General features: G+C 38.8%; 1 protein-coding gene across 10 annotated transcripts in view; it reads left to right on the top strand.

Moving 5' to 3' along the window:
• Positions 1-4,371, top strand: part of CNOT2 (CCR4-NOT transcription complex subunit 2) — a 138,723-nt gene extending 134,352 nt beyond the window's left edge. For all 10 annotated transcript variants that reach the window (XM_075551282.1, XM_075551283.1, XM_075551276.1 and 7 more), the window contains one exon: positions 3,235-4,371. In XM_075551282.1, coding sequence (XP_075407397.1) covers positions 3,235-3,321 — 87 coding nt within the window. In that variant the 3' untranslated portion in view covers positions 3,322-4,371. The remainder of the gene's footprint in view (positions 1-3,234) is intronic.
• Positions 4,372-18,549: the final 14,178 nt, after the last annotated feature.

Genomic DNA, 18,549 nt, shown 5'->3' with positions numbered 1-18,549 from the left:
AGTGAAAAATATCTAGCATCTTTCTACTTTTAATAATTCAATTAGAAGAACCAGTCATTAATTCATCAGTTATTAATTACGTACTAGCTAGGGGCTTGGCAAGGAGCCCAGGGGCACACAGTGAAGCATTCCGCAGCTAACCAATGGTTGATGATTGGAACCCGCCCAGCATCTCTTCCATAAGGTTTGTTGTTTTGTTCTGTTCAGTCAGTTCCAAATCAAAGAGACCCTATATGACAGTCTAGCATCCCTACAGGGTTTTCTAGTCTGCAGTCTTTACAAGAGAGATTAATGTGCCTGTTCTCCCACGGAGTTCGCTGGTGCGATCTTACCATTAGCGGCTGGTTGCTTCACCGCTGTGCCACCAAAGATCCTTTTCCTAAAGATTTTAGCCTGGAAACCCCATTGAGGCTGATCAGCTCTACCACAGGGTCAGTCACTATGAGTATAAATTGACTCAATGGCAACTAACAGGGACTTAGTACTGGTCCAGTCAAGAGGTAGTATTATGGCAAAATAGAAAAACATCGCTACAGTAAGAGAGAGAGAGAGAGAGAGAGAGAGAGAGTGTGTGTGTGTGTGTGTGTGTGTGTGTGTGTGTGTGTGTGTGTGTATATTATGTATGCATTCATATAGCAAACGGGTGATAGAAATGTAATCAGTAATCAAAGTTGGTGATCAAAGAGGAAAAATACATGGAAGATAAAATTTTATCTAGATAATTTCTGAGTCTGATATACAAGGGTCTGTGTGATTTTATATTAGAATATATAATACTCCATAGGTTTAAATTATATTTTAAGGTATAGAACAAATATACATCGATTAATACAGTTTAAATTCTAAAAATACATTTAGAATTTTAATTTACATAAATTAGAATAGTGGAGTTCCTCATTATTATAAAAAAACTTTTAGCCCTATAATAATGCATATTTTTATTAACTGAGATGCTAGTTTTCATTTCAAAAGAATATGTTCTATGCCAATTTAGATATTTGACTAGAGACAAGGAACAAAATTCTTTTCGTTCCTGGATAAGGACGTGGGGCATTGGGGGACAGCCTGGGGGCTATCCTGTACATCGAGAGATGAGACTGTGCTGGTCATTCTGGTTCGGGCAAGCTTTTCCTGATAACACAATACCATTTCTCTCTGCCTCTTCTAGTTTCTTTTTAAAATTATCATAGTCCACCACCTTTGTAAACATTTGTTGTCAGGAGACTGAATCTTTTCAACATGATTTCTGGATAGATAGGGTTAAACAAAAACTCAAGACTCAATGTTATCAAGTTGATTCTGACTCAGAGAAACCCTGTTGGACAAAGTAGAAATGCCTCTGTGGGGTTTTGAGGCCTCTGAATCTTTACAGAAACAGATAGCCTCACCTTCCTTCTGCAGATCCGCTGGTGGGTTCAAACTGCTGACCTTGCAGTGAGCAGCCCAATGCATAATCCATTATAACCACCAAGGGTTCCTAAATTATATTTGGATCTTGGCACGTTTATTTAAAACGACAAACTGGAAAAGATACCAGCCTCAGGGCTTTGGGCTCTAATTTTGGGTCTGCCACTTAGAGAGTAAGTTGAGCAAATTTCTTCTGAGCCTGATTTTCCTCAGGTACGAATAGGCCCATGCTCTACTTTACAGTGTTCTGTAACATGAGAATACGATCGCCTGTGTCTTTAGTTTTATCACGTAGTCAAACAACTCTCAACTGTCATCGAGTCACTATGGACTCATGGTGACCCTGTGGGGTTCTGAGACTGGAACTGTTAAGAGGAGTGGAAAACCCAGTCTTCCTCACGCTGGTGGTTTCAAACTGCCGACCACATAGCTACCACACCACTAGGGCTCCCTTATGTGACTGCCAATAAGTTGTATTTGCTGGTTCTACCATTGGTAATGTAAATTTTGAGTATTTGATCCTGTATCTTAAGGTTAAGACCTATCATTTTTTTCATTTAATAATATTTGTATACTAGATGTCTGTTATGGAATCAGTTTGAAACCAGATAGCTAAGGTAAAGTATATTAATCCATGGTGCTAGAACTACTCAGTAGCTTAATTTTTACTGTCGTGTGCCCAAGACTTGGTTCCAACTCACAGTGATGCAATGCCATGGAGTCATTTCTTAACTCACAGCTTCCCGAAGGACAGGCAAGGCCTGCCCGTGGGGGTTTCCCAGATTTAACGCCCCTTGAGCAGAAAGCCTTATGGAATGAAACCGTTGCATAGGGTTTCCTGGGCTGCGGTCTCTACAGGAGCCGTTCTCCAGGCCTCCTCTCTTGCAGAGCAGGCAGTGCGTTCAGACTGTCTCCTTTCCCGTAGCAGCTCAACACCCAGCCATGGCTCCACCAGGGAACCTTGACTGCAGAGCAAAGTTTTTAGCTCAGTAAATGGGATTCTACAGAGATAGTTTGTGTTAATTACAGAATGGCTGCTGGTTATAGAAGTAGCCATTTTAGAATCTCTTGCAAAACTGTTTATTTAGTGAATTGTTAAATGTTGTTTTTGTATTCTTGATCATGGAGAATATTTTTACATTGCTTTACTATTCTTACATATTAAGATTCATGAAGTTAGACATATTTTAAAATTTTATTAGCTAGCTATACCGTGAGTGTTCACAGTGAGTTTTCTACAACACAACCACTATTTTCTTTGAGGGCGTGGGGGGAGGATTGTATTAAATTAAGTCAGGCTTTTGCAATTTTGAAGTACTAAGTTGAAGATGTACAAGTTTCACAGTCCTGTTTCCCCCAGATTTTAATGGAGTTAGAATAACAACATGTTTTTGTTTTACTTTGGTTTGGTTATGGAGTTTATTATTGTTCGTAAATGGCAAGTGTTATTTTACTCCAGCTTTACTGGACAAGAAGTAAACTTTTTAAGTTTTACACTTCATTGTTGCAGGCCCTCATAATTTTTCTTAGAAATCCATGAACTGCCCCCACTTCAAACCTGTTTTTAAACAGAAATACATAGAATCGCAGTGTCTTACAATAGCTGTTCATAGATAGTCTCTGACTTAAACAGAAAACTTTTTTTTTCCACTTAACAATTCAAACCTGTAGTGTATTGTATTTCTTTGAGCTGTATTTTACTCAAAGGGAAAAAGGAGTGGTATCAGTTGTGTCTGTTGATACGTATTTTATTTGTTCATGTAGCAGAAAATATTTTAACCAAAAGAAAGAAAATGAAATCACCTAAATTCTCATTTATTTTTGTAGGAGTTCCATCTGGAATATGACAAATTAGAAGAACGGCCTCATCTGCCATCCACCTTCAACTACAACCCTGCTCAGCAAGCCTTCTGAAAAAGACTTCCCTTTCCGCAGGGCATGGCTGTCTCAGCACAGACTCAACGTAACTGCAGAACTGATGTGGCTCAGGCACCCTGGTTTGAATTCCTTGAGGATCTGGCAATTGGCTTTTGCAAAGGGTCACCATTTGAGGTCCTGCCTTACTAATTATGTGCTGCCCAACATCTAAATTTATAATTTGTTTTTCTCTAGTTCAAGCAGGGTCTGAATTTTTTTCATTTATTTTCTTTTGCCAGCAGACAGACTTGATCTGTAAGGACATGCAAGTACACTGACAGAAGTTTACCAGTTAGTTTCTAAAATGTACAAACAAAAACCCACAAAAGACTCAGCAGAATTAGACCACAAAATTTTCATTGTTCATTGTAGCACTATTGGTAATAAAATAACAAATGTTTGTGCATTTTTATGTGAAGATCCTTCTCGTATTTCATTTGGAAAGATGAGCAAGGTCTGCTTCCTTCATTTTACTTCCCCTTCTGTTTTTGAAAGGCAGTTTCGCCAAGCTTAATGCAGAGTATCTGACTGTTTAGAAGAAAGATATTGCCACAATCTCTGGATGGTCCAGGGTTGGGTTATTACTGAGCTTCATCTTTCCAGAATGAGCAAAACACTGTCCAGTCTTTGTTACGATTTTGTAATAAATGTGTACATTTTTTTTAAATTTTTGGACATCACATGAATAAAGGTATGTATGTACGAATGTGTATATATTATATATATGACATCTATTTTGGAAAATGTTTGCCCTGCTGTACCTCATTTTTAGGAGGTGTGCATGGATGCAATATATGAAAAATGGGACATTCTGGAACTGCTGGTCAGGGGACTTTGTCGCCCTGTGTATTAAAGGGCCAGATTTTCAGCAGCCAAGGACATCCATACCCAAGTGAACGTGATGGGACTTAACGAAGTGGACTGAGACAATTCACTCTGGCTGTTCGAACAGCAGCGTTTCATAGGAAGAGAAAAAAGATCAATCTTGTATTTTCTGACCACATAAAGGCTTCTTCTCTTTGTAATAAAGTAGAAAAGCTCTCCTCACTGCAGTGTTGACTTTGATTTTGAAAGTGTGACATCATTTCTTCATCATGAAAAATAGAGGGGGAAACTGCACACGTAATCAAACTGAATAGTGACTAAACAATATAACTTTGTTTGTTAACAAACTTTTGCCAGGTAATGGGATCACGTGCCATTTCATTTGTAGGTTAAAAACAGAGAAATTTTTAGTACCAGCCAAGATTGAAACACAGAAAAGCTATTTCAGACGGATTCTGACAGCACTAGAAATAAAATGCCTGACCACACACGCTCTTGGGGCCTCAGTCAGAAATCCTTCGCTATGTGAGAAAAGTCTTGGTAGACTTTGGGGAACTTTATTTAAGAGGTAATGCAAAAGTTAAGCCAAAACAAGGAAGTGGGGTAGAAATTGCGTTCAGTTTGCTGTCCTGGAAATTTATGAGTTAAGGATTATTTTCCATCTGAAGACATTGTATTTTTAAATACCTGAAGTCTTAAGCTACCAAAGCAGAACTAAAAGAGCAAGAGCAAAAAATAAAACAAGGTGGGTAGGGGGTAGGCACAACGAGTTCGATTATGTACATTTTCATTTTAACCTATATTTCTATAGAGAATTGGTTGACATTAACCAAATCATGTTTGAAAACTAAACATTTATGATATCACTGTGCTTAAGTATAAGAAATATAAAATGACTTAAAATTTAACTCTGGTCTGTGAGCACTCAAAATAATTAACTTTCTCTATATATTTTGAAATATGAAATGCTTCCATGAAAGCATCCAGATTTTCATATCTTTCAGAATTAAAGCATCTCTGTAGGAAAGATGGTTTATATAATTATACTCAACTATTATACAAAAAAATCTTAACAGAATACTATATCATACTTGTTATAAGCCAGAGTAAAATTCTATAAATTAATTTCTTTTTAAAACTAAATAGAGCAATACATTTTTCCATAGCAGTTCACTTTGAAAGACATAACTTTTTCTCTAAAGCCATGAGAAAGATGGTGGAAAGAAAAGAATCCGGAGAGGAGGTGGTCTTTGTTCTTCGGCGTACAGACACATGAACTCTAGCTGCCAGTCCCGGCAGAAGCACGGATGTGTATGGCCCTTATGGATGACTCAGAAAGACAGGCTAGCCCTTATCAAGTGGTTTGGTGTCTTGGCTCCTAATTTATTCCTTTTAGTTGCTGTACACAAAGTTGTAAGTGCACTATTTTCTAGTTTTCAGAGTTCCTTTTGCCCTGAGCTATAAAACCAAGAAAATTCTTGCTTGCAGACCCAACTTTTTACAAATTATTAAGGTCGGAAGGTAACATGTTTTGACATCAACCCCAGGTTTAAAAATTCTGTTCAAAATCTTTGCAAGGACTGCATTAAACTCTTTAATAAAACACATTGTTGTTCTATTCCTTGGTTTATGATTTATAGTTAATATGTACAGATGTTGACTTAAAACCAATTGCATTTCAGATTTTCTCTCTTAGGTTTAATTCTGTGGATTTGACCCCATATAATTGGTGGCATGGATTTGTACACCACATTAAGTGCATTTTAATATAAACCATAATTAGCTTTCTGGGGAAATAAAAGGTATTTAGTTGGCATAGAGATGTCCTGTGAGCTATTTAATCAGAAGTATTAATGCTTTTGTGATACGATACTTTCTATGATAAAACTCGGTTTTCAGGGATTTTTCTGTTCACAGATAGTTTTCCTTAGATATTTAAATCGAAGGACTGAAGGTTTATTTGAATTCCTACAGTATATATAAAGCCAACTGCTTTTTCTTTTTCCCATTAAAATTGGGAAACCATAGGTGCTTGATGGATACTACTTGTTGATTGGATGGTTTAAGCTAATAAATCAGTTTGGAAATAAAATGTACATATTAAATCACTGGGCTATGAAATAATTACTATATTTTTCTGTAATTTCATTCACACAAGAATTTATTGTTTTCAAATAAGTTCACAAAATTTCAACTTTGGCCCCCTTTCTTGCTAATCCCGCATCTGGTGAGTCATCACCTTTCACTCACACACGTAGCTCTCACTCACAGCTATTGCTGATAAAATATATGGCATCTGAGCATAGTTGCAAAAGAGCACGCTCTTCATTTAATTTAGATGTGCTTAGTTGCATGAATGTTTCATAAAAGTGCCGAAACATACATGTGTGTATAAACAAAGAGGGTGCCAGTGTCGAACGTGCTCTTTAACTGTGGCTTTTTCTGTGTAGGTAATTTAAAATCGTGTAGCTAAATTCCAGTAGGCAGTCTCTGGAGATTAGAAAACCCATAATCTCCATGTCTTTATTTTTTTAAAAAAACTTGGTTCTAGTGGCACTTCACAAGACAAGACTGTTTTGCCCCTAGCACTACCAATCGATTAGCTCATACCATGCATATAATACAAATCTGGGAGATGAAACCAGCCATTGAGATTTAGAACTGGAATCTAAACTGAGCTTAGTAGTTTGATATACTGAATTGAACTACAGTAGGGAGTATTGAATCGAATATTGGTTTTGTTCTTTGGTGGCTATGACTATAAAAGAGTAAAGGAGAGCAGACTGTAACATGGCTGAAGTGTGAGGCACATGTCTGTAAGTTAATGTGACGTGTGATTCAGTGCTCAGAACAAGGTAACAAGCCTTTTGTGCTTGAAATGATCCACCATCCATTTGAAAGTTCAAGTGCAATTTGAATGCTGCACACATATTGTAAGGGTTGCTTGAACTGGAAAAATAAAAGGGCAGGAGAGCTAGATGCAGTAAGCTGTCCAGCTGCCACGCAGTGTCCCCATACTGCTTTACATACACGGTGTCCCGTCTTTTGAACAGCATTATTTAGTAGGCCCCTTTTACAGATTATAACTTTTAAAAGTCAAACAGGAAGAACTAATGACACCAATGAGTAAACTTTGGAAACGTATCTTCCAATAAATTTTTCAATGAAATTATAAAAAATTAATTTCATAAGTGAGTTGCTCTATAAGGTAAGTCACAACTTAATCTAAGACTGGATAATATTCTGTATAGAGGATAAATAATTGGACTGCTTGAATGTGTGGTTTCCCAAAAGTTCTCATAGGAATGTGTTAATTACTGTATTTTAAGTGGCAGGAGTGGATTATGCATTGATCTGCTAACCACCGTGTCAGTGGTTAGAACGCGCCCATTACTCCGTGGGCTGGAGACGAGGCTGTCTGCTCCCATAAAGACAGTTTCCCAAGCACAGTCAGTTGCACTCTGCCCTACGGGGTTGTCAAGAGTGGGAGCCACCTCAATGGCAGTGTGTTTAATTACTAATAGCTATTACGGCGCACTATTTGTAAATGCCGCTAAGGAAAAGGAGCCCAGATGACGTGGTAGTTATGGGCTGGACTGTGGTCCACAGGGCGGCAGTGAAACCACCAGGCACAGGAGAAATAAGGGCCTTACTCCCAGAAAGAGTTAAGTCGTGGAAACCCTCGCGGGTAGCGCTACCCTTTCTTCCCGTGTCACCGTAAGTCAGCAATGACTCGGGAACAGTGGGTTTGGGTTTTTTTTTTGTTTGTTGAAGGATGGAAAAAACCCAAACTATGAAAAACCATCCATTATAAAATCATCTGCATGTCAAATATATTTAGGGGGAAAGTTAAGCCTTAGAACTTAGAGGTGTACTTGGAAAGCAGAAAACTAAGAGGTCACTGAAAACAATAAATATATATGTGATACATATTTTAAGGATATAACTCCTTCAAATATTGAACAGATTCAAATTAGAGGGCACATCTCACACCAGCATGTGGAAATTAAGTGAACAGATTATGGCTCTATATTCCTGTGCTATCCCAAAGCACCAGCTGTTCATAAGTTGAGCTTATCAATAAAAATTTCCAAGCTAAAACTAGATGACTGTCAAAAATTGCGGAAAGGTTGCCTCTTTGAGTGAAAAAGATGGATTTGGTGGCTTTCAGCCCTGTCTTCGCCTCTAAGCTGTTGATAGCTTGTCTTCATCTGCAATTGATGTTACCAAGAACTAGGAAGTACATACTTAAAAGCGCTGACCCAGTCCAAGAGGTGCTGTCTGCGGATCTGGATCCAATTTAAATAGCTGCTTACGCTTTTGAAAAAGATGGTAAGTAACTAGGAAGACTGACTTAGGCAACTTTATTCAGCTTTTTAGCATTTGCAACAGAAGCTTGAGACAATTAGTAAATTAGATTGCGTATATTCCAATTTATTTTGGTATTTACCTTTTACTTTCCAAGAAAGTAACAGCGTTTTTTATGTTCAGCCTGAAATTACATGTTGAATCTGTGCCATCTGCTTTCGGCTACAGTCGTGATCACAGAAATTCAATTACGAAACAGCCCCATTTCATAAAAAGAAATCCAATCTTTAAGTTTGATGTGTAAGCTATCTGTAGAGACTCCAGAGTCAGAATTACCCTCCAGTTGGGTAATTCTCAGACTCAGTAATGTTCTCTGGAGAGCATGTTCTAGACCGATAGCCATTCTGTTTTTCAAATATGTGTACAGGCATGGGAATACTGTTTCAGCAACGACGACAAGTTGTCGTAAAGCCTCGGTCTCCAAGGCCTCTGCCACAGCACAGGTAGGTTCCGGCGTCTTCTCAAATCAGGTGAAATGAAGTTGGCTTCCTGACACGTCCTTGAGCAGCAACAGCTGAAGGGACTATCTGAGGATGATTTCTCAGGACAACCCAGCCAGTGTTTCGTTGGAATCAGCATTCCTCAAACAGTGGTGTACTTCCGTTCATTTGGGTTTGGCCTCGGTGACATGTTGATCACATACTCTTTAAACTTAAATGCCATTTTCTTCTAGGCTGATCTAGTATGTACATAGAAGATAATTTGTTAATAGCTTGCATAAGTTCTTTAAATGCTTTGGTGGGGGAAAGGCATCCTATTGAAGGGGAGTGTTTTCTGGAGAAGTCCTGCCTGGGGTGGTGCAGATGGTGGTGGCTTACCCAGCTACTAACCCAAAGGACCACCTTTGGAGCTCAATTAAAGGTTTTTCGGAGTTGGCTAGCTACTTTTGATAGGGTATAGTGCTAAAAAAAAAAATCATAGGAAATTCTATTCAACAACAGTGATCATGTCTGGAAATGGCTGATTCTGATCAGATTTTTTTTTTTTACCAGAATTGGGCCTGTAGATACTCCTTTATAACTTAAACCTTTTTTACATTGATATTCAAAATTATATAGATGAAAAAAATTTCCATGTTGGAATGATAGAAATAGTATCATCTTGTGTATAAAAATAAGGATTTGGGGCAGCCAGAATGTTTCAAGCTACCTTTAAATCTGTAACATACTGAACATTTATTTTTGTAGTTCTAATTACCATATGTAACAGTTGCACAAAAATGGGCTTGCTTAAAATTTTAGTTAAGTATTTCCCTTCAAGAGAAAATTAAACAGGTTTGATTAATACTTCTGTTGAATGTTTTTAATTAAATGATTAATAATATTCCCTCAGGTATTTTTTAAAGCCGTTTCCTCAAGTTATGTTCACTTGTTCTGTGAAAACTGCACTTAAACTTTTAAAATACAAATCCTTTTGGTATTGTGTAAATTTTCAATATACTCTTCAAGATTTCATGTAAATCTAAAAACTCCTTAGAATCCAAATCCTTTATCATGAAGAACCCAAATAATTTCCCCAGCCTTCCTTTACATTTGTATGACATTGCTAACGATGAGCAAAATCCATCATCCTTGGAATGCTTCTAACATGTATAGCATGGAATAGGAAGGTAGTGACTTTCATTTAGGAAACTTTAATTCTGGAAGATCATCCTGTAAAGTTAACTCTGTAGTATCCTTTCCGAATTTGGAATCATGTTTTTTCTAGCATGTTGGAGCAAAGGTAATATCTTAGTTTTCCAAGCCATGTCAAGAGAATACTGAAGAATCTGTTTAAGAAAAGGCCTAACTCCTGGCGCACATTCCCTCAATACAATAGCACTTTGCTCAGCTAAACGGTCATTTCACGATACCCACCTTCCCGACATGATTGCTGAAGACAGACATGTGCATAAGCAAACGTGGTGAAGAAAGCTGATGGTGCCCAGCTATCAAAAAGATATAGCGTCTGGGGTCTTAAAGGCTTGAAGATAAACAAGCGGCCATCTAGCTCGGAAGCAACAAAGCCCACAGAGAAGAAGCACACAAGCCTATGTGAACACGAGATGTTGAAGGGATCAGGTAGCAGAAACCAAAGAACAAAAAACATCATTGTGTGATTACCTTCCTCACATAAACACTGAAGATGAATGTGTGCATAAGTAAGCATCGTGAAGAAGGCTGATGGTGCCCGGCTATTGAGAGATATAGTGTCTGGGGACTTAAAGGTTTGAAAGTAAACAAGCGGCCATCTTGCCCAGAAGCAACAAAGCCCACATGGAAGCAGCACACCAACATGTGTGATCATGAAGGGCCGAGAGGACCAGGTTTCAAACAACAAAGGCTGGGGGGGTGGGAATCATATTGTGAATGAAGGGAGCGCATGATGGGGATCCAATGCCCATCTGTAGACTCATCTCCTCCCCACTAGCCCTCTGCAAGCGATGTCCAGTTGTCTCACCGCTGGTCCTGAGGGGTTCATCTGTCCTAGATTCCCTGTGTTTCCAGATCCCATCTCCACCGCTGTGCATCCTCTGGTCTAACCAGGTCTGCAAGGTAGAATTGGTGTCATGATAGTTGGGGAGAGGAAGCGTTTAAGAACTAGAGGAAGGTTGTGAGTTTCATTATTGCTACACCAGCGGTGAGAGTGGCGACACCGGGAGGGAAGGGGGAGTAGAAAGGGGGATCTACATATAACCTCTCTGGGGGGATGGGCAACAGAAAAGGAGGTGAAGGTAGATACTAGGCAGTGTAAGATAACATCAAACAATAATTTATAAATTATTAAGGGTTCATGAGGGAGAGGGGAGGGGAAAAAGGAAAATGAGCTGATTCCAGGAACCCAAACGGAAGGCAAATTTTGAGAATGATGAGGGCAACGGCTGTATAAATGTGCTTTACACAATTGATGTATGTATGGATTGTGATAAGAGTTGTATGAGCCCCAATAAAATGATATTTTTTAAAAGGCCTGAGAGGGACATGATAATTGCCTGGAGTAATTTTCCCTTGCGGATTATCTTTAGAGAACACCCCAGGACAAAATTAGGACCATTTCTTGGATGTTGTCTAGGCAAACTTTGGTATGCGTTCAAGAGATACCAAGTCAAACTATTTTTAAAGGTTAAAAAAATCAAATGGGTAGGGTTAGATGTTAATAGATTTTCCGTTGCATACAAGTGCAAGAAAAATGTCTGCATTCAGAGGATGACAGGCTTTAATTCTGTTGTTAGGTGCCATTAAGTAAATCCGCATGACAAGACCAGGTCACAGGGTTTCCTGGAGGCCATAATCTACAGGACAAGAATGCTAGCAGGTCTTTTCTGCAGCTGAGCACTTAAGTATTGCACCCCAGCCCATTGAGTTACTTCTCATTCATAGTCATCCAAGACAGGGGTTTCTAAGTCTCTAGGGAGTCTTCTCAGAGATGCGAGTGTTTAATGCTGGTCATGTGATCAGTAGTCAGCTGTCTAACTCCCATTCCTACCTGGGCTCTGACATTCTTCTCTCCAAAACCCAAACTCTACGATCCTGCTGATTCTGACTCATAGTGACCCTATAGGGCAGGGTAGATCTGCCCGTGTGCATTTCTGAAACAAGCTTTACAGGAGGGAAAAGCCCCATCTTTCTCTCCCTGAAAGGCTGGTGGTTTTGAACTGCTGACTGTGTAGTTGCCAGCCAATGTGTAACCCAATACGCTGCCCGGGCTCCTCATTCTATCCTAACGTTATTTAATGGATTGTTTTATTAGCACCTAGTTGTTCAATGTTTGCATTTACTTTGACTGGAGCTTGAATTTCTAAAAAAAAATGCTTCCCTGAAATGTAAATGCTATCTTTAATCTCCTCCTATGTGAGACAGCACTACTTACATTTTCTGTACCTCTGAAAAAGAACTTCTCACAAACAAGTGCATTTCAGAGGAGCAAATAGTCATTAACTCTGTGTCCTCTAGCCCTTGTCCCGTTCAGAGTCAGATTTTACAGTGGGTTTCTCCAAGCTTAACTGTGTTTGAAGATGTCCGTCCGACACCATGACTGCCACCCTGGGGTCAGACATGCTGACAGAGGATGGCTCCAGACCAGGGCTTGGTTCTGCTGTACACAGGGCTGCTGTGGGTTGGAACTGACTCGACACCTTAACAACATACAAGTATATTTTAAGCCCATAATTGTAGTATCGCTACACGCATTGAGCCAGCATTGGATTTTCTTAGCGCTTGCGGAGTGCAAACGAGGAAAGAAGGGATCGGATAGCTTCCTTTTCCTTAGCGTGTGCGCAGCTTGGGGAAGTCACCTGAGCTGTCGAAACTTTCCTTTTCGTCTTACAGGGAAAGTAAATAAGGGCGTTTGCACCTAGTTTACGATTAAGTGCTTCATAGGCTCAAGTATGTTCAAAGGCAAGCACTCCCCGCTAATCATTGTCCTATTAAACTCTCCATGTTTGGTTTTAAGACTTAGCTAGATTAGGTGCTGGTAGATAGCAATCCCTTAGTTTTCTTGTTCAAAGAACACACAAAAATAAAATCATATTGGAATTAGAGCACTAGATGTATCTTCTAATCCAACATTGCCAGATGAAGGGAAAAATTTTAGGGCATCAGTAACGTAAAAATAATTTACTGTTAATGCTAGATCCAAAATTTCTTCACCTCTTGCTTTCAAATCCCAAAGCTGGTTTTCTGCTTACTAAACTGTGCATCGTGTGTGCGAGTGTGATTGACTCACCAATTAACAAAGACTAAATTAACAGTTGGTAAGAATTTAGGAACTCTAGTCAGAACATAGGCTCATTATATTAAAAAAAAGTCATTGTGCAAACATTCCAGGAGGCAGCATATGATCAAGAACCAATGATATTGAAAGAAGTCCAAGCTATGCTGAACACACATGTAGGTGAAAAACAAGGCTCATGGAATTGATGAAATACCAACTGAGATGTTTCACAAACAGGTGCGACTCTGGAGGGGCTCATTCATCCATTCCAAGAAATGTGGAAAATAGACACCTGGCCAACCAACTGAAAAAGTTGCACACGAGGGGGTAACCCCAAAATAACCAGAATTGTTCTGAGCTTTTCAATTGACTCCATATTAAAATGGAGTGAGGCTGTCATAGTATGCATTTTTCCCACTAGGTGAGCATCCAGCAACTCACTCTGATGCACCCAATGGTGTTGCCTGGGAACGTTCTCTCTGGTCACAGTGATTTTTTTGTGAAAGCAAATTTGCTCTAACCTCATTTGTGTGTGTGTGTGTGTGTGTGTGTGTGTGTGTGTGTGTGATGGCCAATTTAAGAGAATAGCGTGCAGTTGTGAATTTTGTTTCCCTCTGGGGGAAAATGTTGCAGATACTGTTGTGATGCTGAACACAACTTATAGGAACAGAACTATGAGGAAAAATCAAGTGTACCACTGACTTTCTTGTTTCAAAAAAGGTGAAATGTCAATTGATGACAAATCTTGTTCTGGATGTCTGTCAACCTCCTGAATGGATGAAAATGTCAACTTGTACACTTGGAGTTTGTACCACCAAGTCAGACTGTTAATCAAGCTTTCTATTAGAGTTTCTGAAAAGATTGTGTAACAGTGTGCAACCAAGAGGCCTGATTTGTGGCAGGCGGGGGACTAGTTTTGCCACAACAATGCACCTGCCCACACCGCCATCTCAGTACACCATCTCCATTTTGGCATTTTTTCTCTTGCCCTGTAGGGCACCTTACTCACGTGGTCTCACTCCACACAGCTTCTTTTTGTTTCTGCAAATCAAGAGGGACATGAAAGGGCAGCGATGTGATGACATAGAAGAGGTGGGGAAAAAAACGAGGTGCTGTCAGCCATCTAGATGAATTTGAAAATGTTTCCAAGAATGGAATCACAGATTTGACAAATGTATTAAGTGTAATGGAGAGTGCTGTGAAGGTAATAAGGTTTTGTAAGAAAAAAAATACATAAATTTGAAAAATATTCTGGGTTTATGTGTGTGTGTGTGTGTGTGTACCCCTCATATTCATTCCCATTCCAAAGAAAAGTGATCCAAGAGAAAGTGGAAATCATTGAACAATATCACTAATATGACATAGAAGTAAAATTTTGCAGAAGATAATTAAAAAATGGATACAGGCAGTATACCAACAGAGAACTGCCAGGCATTTTTGTTGGATTTAGGAGAGAACGTGAAATCAATGATGTCGTGTTGAAGCTAGCTGGATCTTGGCTGAAAGAAGGATACTAGGAAATGTATCAGTGTTTCACTGACCACAAAGACAATTACACTGTGTGGATCATAAGAAATTATGGGTAACATTGTAAAAAACAAGAATTTCTGAACACTTCATTGTACTCATGAGGAATCTATATAGAGACAAAGTGGCAGTCCTTTGAATGAAGGCAAAAGTTTAAAATCAGGAAAGAGGTGTGTATCAAGGTTGATTTTTTTTCACCATATTATTGGATCTGTATGCAAAGCAAATAATCTTAGAAAGTGGATTATAGGACGAAGAACGTGGCAGCAGGCCTGGAGGAAGACTTAACCTGTGATACTCGGATGACATAGACTTGCGTGCTGAAAATAAGGAGGACTTGAAGCACTTGCTGATGAAGGATAAGGACTGGCAAGCAGCTGGAGCTACATAAAGAAGAAAGTGGTGGTAAGATTGGAGGCAAACTCTTAGTCTGTGACATACAGATGACACAGTTTTCTTGTGTGAAAGTGAAAAAGAACTTGAAGCAAGGACTGGTGAGGATCAAAGACTAGCCTTAGGTGTGAATCACACCTCAACATAAAACAAACACCCTCATAGCTGGACCAATAAGCATTTTTGGTAAATGTAGAAAAGACTGATTTAGTGAAAGACTTCGTTTTACTTAGATCCACGGTAAATGTTCATGGAATCTGCAGTCAAGAAATCCCATGATGAATTGGGGAAACTTGCTGCAAAGGTCTCTTTAAAGTGCTACAAAGCAAAAATGTTTGAGGACTGAGATGTGACTGCACCAAGTCATGATACATTTAGTCGCTTCATATGCAGGCAAAAGCTAACTGATTAGTAAGGAAGGTTAAAAAAGAATTAATGCCTTCAAATTGTGTTGTTAACAAAGAATATTGAAATATACTATGGAATGCCACAGGACAGGTGCCCGCGTGGTACTGGTTATACATTGGGCTACTAACCTTGAGGTCCACAGTTTGAGACCACCAGCCGCTCCATGGGAGGAAGATGAGGCTTTCTATTCCTGAAAAGAGTTATAGTCTCAGAAACCTAGTCTACTGTGTCCTATTGGGTCCCTGTGAGTCGAAATCCACTTGATGTTTGTGAGTTTGACTTTGGTTACCACAAGGACAAATAAATCTGTGGTGGAAGAACATTTTTTAGAAGGGGCGATGGTGGCAACGTATGTACAAATATGCTTGACACAAAGGGTGTATATATGGATTATGATAGGAACTGTAAGAGCCCCAGTAAAATGATTTTTTTAAAGACGGTACAATAGTAAGACTTTTATCTCTTATTTTGGACATATGTTGTCAGAATGGACCAGTTCCTGGAGCGGGTCATGTTACTTGGGAGAGGGTCATGGAAAAGAGGAAAACTCTCAATGAGAGATTGACACCATGGCTGCAACAATGAGCGCAAATACAGCAAGGATTGTGAGGATTCCTGATTCCAGTCAGTGTATCACACTGCTGTCCAGGGGTCGCTATGACAACAGCACCAGCATTTCCAGTACTACCACTACCCGCTGCCGTTCGAGCTGTTCTGACTCATGGCATACCCCATAAAACAGCTGAGCTGCTACTCAAGGGTTTCCAGGACTGTGACTCTAAGGGAGAAGATAGCCTCACCTTTCTTCCTCAGAAAGACTGGTGTATTTGAGCTGCCAACCCTGCAGTTGTCAGCCTAATGTGTAGCCTACTTAGCCACCAGGACTCCTGAATTGATTCATGTGACCTAATTACCTGTGCTTTCTTTTCTTTCCTCCTTCAACTGCATAAAAGCCGTATGCAGACAAACTTTAACTTACTAATAACCTTTCCTTAATATCTCAAACAAAATGCCACAAGAATACTTGTCTGTAAAGGTGTGCTTTATGATCTCTTCCTGCTCTTATATGTTGTGACTATAATATTTACTGATGTCAGTAAAAATCATAGGCTTGATATAATAGGTAAAGTTTTGAAATTTTCATTATAAAAATAAACAATTAGAAAAAAGTAGTGGCCACATAAGAAATTTATTTCAAAATTAAAATTCTGATGCTAAAAACACATCTAATGCAATGGCACAAAGTAAGAAATCCAGTTTCTTGGTGGCAAGACAGAAATGATTTAGTACAACTGTCAACATTTCAAAGGTAAGCCCAAAGAAAAAGAAAACTCAATTTTGTGACAATAAAATCTAATTATATGTAGTCAATAAAACAAAAACACTTATCTGGATTACTTTGTTAGATACTATATATTCATTCAAGTTTATTCTTATCTAATTATCATTACTATGAAAGCCTAAAAGATACAGCATGGGAATGGATGGGTGATGATACAATATTTCCTTATCTATATAACTTAGCTATTCAAGTGTTCAGTAGCAGTATTTGTTGTTGAAAAACTCAACACGCCAAGTTTTAAAATAGGGCAGAAATATTTTCTCAGCTTGCTCTGAATTCCCTGCTAATCCTAGGATACAAATCCCTCCTTATAATCATTCTTTTTTTAAAAAAAAAGATTCTTTTCATAAAAGAAAACCCCCCAAAAGTATAGTACACATGGAATTGTACACTGAAACTTTGAAATCAGTCATAAGACCTCATGAAAAATATTGATCACAAGGACCACCAGATATATAACAATGGTTTCAAGGCCCTTGTTTCAATTGATTTTTCTATTAAATGGAACTTAGTCAAGTCGTGGCCATCATTGTCCTGAAAACACTACTGCAGATAATTGTGTACATGAATAAGCTAGTCTAGTTCTGAGTATTATATTTTAGGTCTTAATTTAAGTTGGTTGGACACTGCAGAGAAAAGACAGCTAAGTGGAGATATGCCTTTTTGCTGCCTCTGTTTTCCATGGAGAAGAGTCCGGCATTTTGGAGAACTTAGCGTTTCTGAGGTCTCCAGAGTTCTTGCTGCTATCCTGACTTAGAAAGTCCATAGTGACCCATTTTTGTAAACTGAAAGATTGCATATCCAATCATCCTTAGGAATATGTTAGGTCAGGTCCATAACAAATATTACCAATGTTCCATTAAAATAAAATAGAAATTGATTTCATTTGTGAAGTGTTCTTTATGCTCTGTTCTTATGTTTGACTCCCCGTAAGATATTACGCTCATGAGAACATTCCCAGAAAGACAAGCTGATTTATAAAAGAGGTTAAGTAACTGCTGTTTCCAGACCATGATGCTGATGGCAACTCTTTCTTCAAGAAGGACACCTGGCTAAATGGAGAACTAGAAAAAAATAGATCTGAAGGTCCGTAAGAATTTGAGTTCAATTAGATAGAATTTGCTGTTACATGTTCCCGAGACTTAAAGGCCATCTTGCTTCAGTTTTGAGAGAGACTAGCTCTTTTAGATAATTTGTAGGTCCTGAACTTCGTAAAAATGAATCTTATTCATTACATTATTCTCAGACTCCCCTTCCCTGTGCTGTAAGAGCTTCAATAAGAAATCTGTTTCAAGGTTCCTTCCATATGCTCAGAATTATTGAATCTTGAGGACCAACACTGCCTGAAAGAAGGGGGGTTGAACCTTATAGAAGGGTTTCAGGCTTTAGTAAATGATCACTTTCAACAGGAAAAAGATTAAGAATTTGTGATATTCGGTTAAGGGGCTTCCACTATGAAACGCCCTTTTCCTTTCAAGTATTCTAATCACGAACCATTGTGCTTACACCAGCAGTAAAGGAAGAAATCGTGAGGAGAAAAAGAAATCTCCTCAAAATGTAAAAGGTATTAAAGCACAACGTGTCTTCCTGTTTTGGAAGTTTACCAAATCGCTTCTTTTTAATTTCATCAGGAAATGGTGATCTTCTGTAACTAACTTGATTTGCCCACA

The sequence above is a fragment of the Tenrec ecaudatus genome, chromosome 6 (assembly GCF_050624435.1).
Source record: "Tenrec ecaudatus isolate mTenEca1 chromosome 6, mTenEca1.hap1, whole genome shotgun sequence".
Classification (NCBI taxonomy): domain Eukaryota; kingdom Metazoa; phylum Chordata; class Mammalia; order Afrosoricida; family Tenrecidae; genus Tenrec; species Tenrec ecaudatus.
The sequence above is the reverse complement of the archived record's forward strand: the minus strand, read 5'-3'. Positions and strand labels throughout refer to the sequence as shown.